The 7,890-nt window shown below is 35.0% G+C and overlaps 1 protein-coding gene across 2 annotated transcripts in view; it reads right to left on the reverse strand.

Annotated features, from left to right (window-relative positions):
* cacnb4a (calcium channel, voltage-dependent, beta 4a subunit) overlaps window positions 1–5,880 on the reverse strand; it is a 37,182-nt gene extending 31,302 nt beyond the window's left edge. For both annotated transcript variants that reach the window (XR_001631029.1, XM_016450013.1), the window contains exon 1: window positions 5,612–5,880. Coding sequence is in view for 1 of the 2 variants with exons in the window: in XM_016450013.1 (XP_016305499.1) it covers window positions 5,612–5,656 (45 nt within the window). In the remaining variant the exon portion in view is untranslated. The remainder of the gene's footprint in view (window positions 1–5,611) is intronic.
* Between the last annotated feature and the right edge of the window lie 2,010 nt (window positions 5,881–7,890).

The raw sequence follows: 7,890 nt of genomic DNA on the forward strand, positions 1-7,890 counted from the left end.
CAAATGGCTGCAATATAACAAAGAGTGAAAAATTTAAGGGGGTCTGAATACTTTCCGTACCCACTGTATATACATGATAAATACAGTACACACAGAATCAGAAACAATGAGTCAACAAGGCTCAATAAAATAGGAAAATGATGGTCACTAGGGATTTGGTTGCTTTGACGTGATAAAAAAACTAAATCTTTAATATTGTTTATTAAAATTGCATTTAATATATCTCAAATAAGTCATGCTTATGCACCTTTCAAAAGTTTGGGATTCATAAGATTTTTAAGAATTTTTTAAAAAGAAGTCTCTTATCCTAAACAAGGCTGCATTAATTTGATTTAAATACTGTAAAATCATGTTATACAATTTAAATATTATTACAATTAAATTTTTTAAAATTCTATTTTAATATATTTTAAAAATTGATGGCAAGGCTGAATTTTTAGCATTCTTCAGTGTCACATTATCCATAAACATCCTTCTAATAGACCGATTTGGTGCTTCTTATTAATGTTGAAAACAGTTGTGCAGCTTACTATTTTTGCGGCGATAGATTTTTTTCAGGATTCTTTGATAAATAGAAAGTTCAAAATGAAAAACACTTATTAGAAATATATAATATATATATATACATTTAAGAATGCAGCAGCTAAATTAGACTCTCACAAAAGGCGATTTCTTTTTACTAAAAAAAAAGAAAATTCCTACATCCACCATAAGGCGTTTATTTCTTCTGAGTGGTCTGCCTCCTCTTCCTTACCGTCTCTGATCTTGTCCTGTCTGGCAGCAGACAGGTTGAACAGACTGCAATTCCAAACCTCTGAACAGATTGCAAATCCATTTTGACTGATTTGGTACTCAGTACACACACATATATTATGTAAACTAAAACTTTTATTTTGGATGTGATTAATCGTGATTAATCGTTTGACAGCACTAATTAGAATATATTTTTAGATATTAGACTTTTAGTTACTGTGTTTAAGAATCCTTTTTAAGGATTTACTTAAGAATTTCCTTTTTTTCAGGACAATTTAAGTTAATGTCTGGGGACAACTTGTCTAGACAAGTAAACCCACACACACAATGGCTGAACCACATGCAGCTTCCATGTACTCTGCCTCAGTGCGTACACTATTATCTAACCACGTCAAGTGTGTGGGCTTGGGTTTGTCAAGCCACACGTTCTGCTTATCTTCAGAGATTGTACGCCGTGAACATTTTTCTGTGATGCCAGTGAGTCTGAGAGCATTTGGGGCACTCAAAGTTCACTAGATCATTGCCCTGTATTTCTTTGAAAACAAAAGCAGATAAATCGGTCAGTGAAAAAGCATCCTCCAGTGAGCAGATATGCAGATGAATCACGAGGGCTGAGGACCAATGCAGGCAAGAGCAGTGGGTAATTACAGATAAATCTCTCCACAACACAGCATGAGATCACTACCATTTAGGGCCACATCTGATGAAAGCAAATACTTAACCATAAAAAGATAGGATGATGAAAGCTTTGTGTCACATAGTAAGCCATGAAAGGTACAGTACTTCTACTATCTAATAACTGATCTTTAAATCAGTTGCAACCCAAAATTGGAATTGAGTCCTTGAACTGTTCCCTTGAAAACAGCATGTTCGTGAATTCGTTCGTGAAGCAGACATTACTAGTTCTAGATTTATAGAGCCAGATTTTAAACTCATTTTGAGATTGGTTAGATATTGAGGGAGTTATTACAGTTTACCCCAAAAATGAAAACTCGCTCATTATTTACTCATGTCATAGCAATATATGCAATTCTTTCTTCTGTGTAAAACAAAAGAAGATCGGAAAAAAGAAAACTAATTCTAAATAAAAGTCATACAGGTTTGGAACAACATGAGGGTTAGCAAATAAATTTTCATTTTGGGGTGAACTATTGCTTTAACTGCTCTAATTCTGTCCAATTTAGTTAACAATTCACTGAAAAAAAAATTAGTTTAAAAGAACAGTCACTATCATCCATTTTTCTCTAAACATTTACCTTAAAACTATACTGAAAGCAATCACTTCCACTTTAAATGCAGTATGAGATAATGTTTGAACTGGTAGTTTGAAACATATGCAGTTGCTTTTATTAGAAAGCAATTCTAAATATAACAGTGCAGATCTAGTTTGCACAATTAGACTGACAATATGGAACACCATCGGTGTCATAAATATAAAAAACAGGATACACAAAACAATTACACGCAACGAATAGTACCCGCTTGAACCCTCCATTACCTTTAATATTCATAAGCTGTAAGGGAAGAGGAGAAAAGAGAGGCAGACACAATTAGACCACAAGGCTATATTAAGATCATCAGAGGCCACCAGATCTGAGCTACTTTGTCATTATTTCATTCTTACAACATAATTTCCATGATATTTCTGCACCACATAATTCCAGAGAAAATACTTGCTGCAGGGTATTAAATTGTCCTCCACACAAATGAAACAGCCTCTCAGCATTTCACAGTAGAGACCAGATACTTTGCTAGACAGACAGACAGACAGACAGATAGATAGATAGATAGATAGATAGATAGATAGATAGATAGATAATCTTGTCTGAGGATTTTGGACTTCTAAATAATTTATTACTTATGGAAATCAGACAAAATTCATTGGACCCTCCTGATTGAATCCCCTTTAACTACGCTAGAGTGCTTTATCAGTTAGGTGAATGGAGATAAATCATAATGATTTCCTTCTAAGAGCCACTGATCAATGAAAGCCCAACAGAATGCATTTGGTATTTAGGTTGTAAATGGGATGTTATGTTAACATATATGATGGTATGTGACAAATTCAGATTTTCTGATCACTTGTTTTGTGAGGCTGTTAACAGTCAGTGACTTGTTTAAAGGTGACACACCTACAGTAAACAGTAAATGCACAACATATTTGTCACAAAAATCATAATTTAAGTGTCACAAAATGAGACATAATGAATATATTTTAAATCAAAAATTGAACTTTTCTGTTCACTAAAAGTAACTCATACATATCATTCATATAATATTTTATGTTTCTCACCGAGGCTAAATCAAGCATTCAATTATAACAAATGTCATAACGGTGAAAAACAAACAAATTAGGGATGCACCGATAGGATTTTTTGGGGCCGATACCGATACAAGTGTCACAAAATGAGACATAATGAATATATTTTAAATCAAAAATTGAACTTTTCTGTTCACTAAAAGTAACTCATACATATCACCGAGGCTAAATCAAGCATTCAATTATAACAAATGTCATAACGGTGAAAAACAAACAAACAAACAAATTAGGGATGCACCGATAGGATTTTTTGGGGACGATACCGATACCGATTTTAACAAACACTTATTGGCCGATACCGATACTGATATTTGTCAGTTCCTCCCTTATTTGAAATTTTGGCATCAAAATAGATTTTAATTAATAGATATTTTGATTATGCTTTAAATCAGCAAAGTTCAAAAACACCTGCATTAAATTATACTAGCAGTTTTATTGCTGCATCATCAAATAATTTCTAATGAACATGGATTGGATCCATTTAACATTCAGCAGGCCTACATAAATAAAACAGAGCAAAGATACATATTAAATAAACAGTGCTTTTTAGGTAGGTTTAACAGTTTTCAGGTACAGAAATAAAGTAAACAAATGTAAAATAACATTTCACTGTATAAATTAAATCCATATTAATCCTTCTTTATTGTAACAGACTTTATTATGATTAATCTTCCAATTTGTGTTTGTATACATTTTAATGTTTTTTGTAAGTTTAAATATGTATGAGATCTCCTTTACTAAGGCGCGACATTTATTTTGACGGGTTTTCTAGTCTACAGAGCTATATGGGTAATGAAAGCACGCAGTTCTTCGGATTTAAAATTTGTCAGTTTATTAAGCACCCCCCAAAATCCCCAATCTGTATACATTTGTTTACTGTTAGTTGTACTGAGTGTTTTGTGTAATTCGCTGTATGTTGACGATAATGCAACTGAGAGAGAGTTTAATGTGCACTTCTCGTGCTGTGTTTTGTTTAGCTCTTATGGTGATTGTTTTGGAGTGAAAAAGGACGCAATAAACTTAATAAACCATCAGTAAAGTTTTGGTCATCATTCAGATGCGGTCCTCTACCCTTATGAAAGTTACAAAAGTTATTTAGTCAAGAATAGTGTGCGATCTTTTGTCTTTTGTTATTTGATTAGCATTAAAGTGCAGACAGCAGGGCAGTTAATTAATAAACCATCGGTTTGTTATATCGGCCTTTTTCCTTATATAGCCGATATGCCGATGGTTGTAAATTGAGGAAAAATCGGCCGATAAATATCGGGGGCCGATACATCGGTGCATCCCTAAAACAAATGTATGGACATAACACAAGAGGTGTCTTAAATCCACACAATTACGATTTATTATCAAGGTTTATCAAAAAAAAAAAAAAGACTTCCTTTTCTCAAACCTTCTTAGGTCTAACTAATAACACCAACATACATAAAAAATAAAAGGAATCCTTCATTCAGACCAACTCACAAATCTGAACTGCCAACTTCCTATTATGAAAAGTGCAAAAGCGGGAGAGAGATGTTCACCCGAAAATAAGTTTTTCCTGTTCATGTTCTTCCAAAAACTCAGTGGAAGTCACTGGTCTTCAATGTCATTTGATTCCCAGCAATCTTTAAAATATAATCTCTCGTGTTCGGCAAAAGAAAGAAATTCATATGGGTTCGGAACAACACAAGGGTGCGAAAATGATGACAAAATGTTCAATTTTGGGTGGATCTTCTGAGGAACATAAAATATATTTTGAGATTTGTCTTAGTGAAATTAAATGGGCTCCAGTGTTGTTTGGTTCTCAGCATTCTTCAAAATATTTTTTTTGTGTTAAGCAAAGCCATACGGCCAAAAATTGATAAGACCATATCAATTCGTTTTCCAGCTCTGAATTTTGCCAATGGTAACACTTGAGTGGAATGTGGATAGTTTGTGATTCATGTTAAAAAATAAGGCTGCACAAGTGTTGAAACTCGTGACTGGCTGAATTAGGAGACTGGCCTTGGCGTGGCTGTAACCAGTACAGACATCAATGCTGAACATTATTGCTACTTCCATGGGACTCGTTTATATCTGATCAAATGATGCTAATTAAATTAGCCCTCCATTACAAGCAGAAATAAAGTGGCACTTTAAGCAAGCGTTCCTTTTGAGAGTAGCTGAGGCCACACTGAAATCCAACAAAAACAACAATGCATGCAAGCTAAGAGGAACTAAACCAGTAAGCAGTGTGGCATTATTAGCGACAGCTCAATGATACGGAATAACAGGCTACCACAACAGCTGACTGATGCTCTCCACCGACTGCTTCTTCCACAATGCATCTGACAGGCAGAGTGAGGTTTGGAGAAAGAGTGGAGGTGACAGTGAAACAAAACCTATACACATGCACACACACATACGGATCCTCTCCCCTCCCCCAAAACACTCACTTGGTGTAACCAGTAGCTCCATCCACAAGCTGAATTCCTCCAGCCATCCTCAGAGCATCTGTGTGAGCATGCATTCATTGAAAAGAGCGTGAAGATGCACACATAGACCCTTACTCACCGCCTCTGAGTCTTCAAATCCATGCAGGTACAAATTGTCGTACATGGAGGTCTGATATTCCCACGGGATCACCTTAACGATCAAATGCAAATGTGGGATAAGGAAGCTCCAGCGAGAGTACGTCTAACAGTGCTCTCTTACAATCCCCTTTCCCACCGAAAGAGGAATGTCAAGCAGATGGCAGTCCAGCCCCTTTCGCTCCTGGAGCCAGCGTATTGTATTAATGAGGATGAAGCGTGATCGATCACATCATAGAGAAGTGGGGCTCTCCCCAGAGGCTGCAGAGACCTGGCATTTTATCAAGCTTCCACAAACAGAGCAGGAAAACAGAGCCTTCCTCAAGCAGAAGCTGATGACAAAGCAGCGAGGCCATCTTCTGATTGGCTGAGAGGAGCTCCAGTAAGAAAGGATAAGTGCTCTCTTCTGTTGACTGTTAAAGGAGGAGGAGAAGGGGTCTGCAGGGTGCTGACAGCATCCCACTCCTTGACCACTGGGTTTTCTGCAATTTTTCCTCACCGTTTCTATTTTTGACCATCTTGGATCTCACCTCTTTTTTCTTCATCACTTTCTTTCATCCAAGTTCACATATACTCCACTATTCATTTCACAATGCATGCATTAGTTCACATACACAGTAAAAATGAGGCGTTTGCAAAATTAAACTGGCAACAGCTTGCATGGCTTTTAAAAAATGCCTTTTTTAATTTAATTCATTTACTAGAGTGAATTTACATTTTTTTTAAGAAAAAGCTAATTAATTATATATTAATTAAATATATAAATGAATTATACTGTAAATAAATAATTATTATTATTACTCACTATTATAGTAAAATAAAAAACTCAAACAGTAGAGCATGACACTAGCAACGCCAAGGTCATGGGTTCAATTTCCAGGGAAAGGTAGAACTGATCAAACATGTACCTTGAATGCAGTCTAAGTCGCTTTAGATAAAGGCGTCTGCTCAATACGTAAAAGTAAATTGATATTATTATTATGTGTTTCATCTGTATGAAAGTGCTTGCTGTCTTAAACTACTGACAACATTAGAGACAAAACCATACTTTAAAATGCCAAACGCAAACCTTCACAATTGGTATATGAAACACAACAAGTGTAAACATCAACTAACTGATCATTTTGAGTTGAAGAACAAATGCATTCTGACAACACAACACAATACTAAATATGATGCCCAACTCAAAGGTGCAAACAATTGCAACCATATTAATTATTCATGTTCTAGAACAAATGATAAATGGAGCTAAACCGCAAACCATTTTCTAATATAGGCCTAAGGCCTATTTGAGTTAAAAAGCTAAATTGAGAAGCATTAATGCTGTTCCTGAAATTTAAAATTTAAAAACTACAATAATAAAGTGAATCTTTACAAAGCAGTAACATTTTCCAGCATTATTTACTTTTGAAAAATTTAGAAGTAAAAAGATCTAAACAATTTATCAGTATTATGTAATGCAAATATATATACTGTATACCACAATGGCATAACACAAAAAAGCAAACAACAACCCATTCTTATAAATGCCCCAGGTCCCTAAATCTCTGTAACCACCAGTTTATGGCAGATATGAATGATGAAACATAAATTGAGAGCTTGACATGAAAGTATTGAACCAGACTGTTCTTTACTGTGTGTAGGCCTATCAATACCTCTGCTTTGTGTAATTACATTCCCATGAATGTGGAGAAGCTATAAAACATCAACCCTATCCTGGGTCACTAATAAGAGCATATAAATTGCAGCTATAACCAGATATAACAAATGTACAGCTCTTTTTTTCCCCCTAAACCTGAACCTGTGCATCTTTTAAATATTACTGTTCAAAATTAAATCATCATTGCTCCAATAAAATACATGATGCCCTTGGACAAACAAAATAAAATTAGCCCAATATGAGACATATTTCCATAGAGATTTATGTATCATTAAACATGCAATTTTTAAGGTTGTGTTGCATTTCTAATTCTGTTATTGGTTCATATTTCCCTTGATTTCACTCCAGCTACTGAAATAATAAGAAAACCACGACCAATCAGGTCTTTTCAAGTAATTACATGGAAATGAACTGAGGGTGTTGCTGTTAATTAACCACTGCTCTCTGGAGTATAAAACTCTGGCACACATCGCCCCCTGTAGTTCACAAAGCACATCTACATGCCTGATTTTCTACTGGAACAAATTATTCTGAGTAAAAAATGACTAAAACACGCTCACCTCTTTAATATACTCTTAATCAAATAAACTCATGAAGAGTCC

The sequence above is a fragment of the Sinocyclocheilus anshuiensis genome, unplaced genomic scaffold (assembly GCF_001515605.1).
Source record: "Sinocyclocheilus anshuiensis isolate Anshui unplaced genomic scaffold, SAMN03320099.WGS_v1.1 scaffold627, whole genome shotgun sequence".
Lineage (NCBI taxonomy): Eukaryota > Metazoa > Chordata > Actinopteri > Cypriniformes > Cyprinidae > Sinocyclocheilus > Sinocyclocheilus anshuiensis.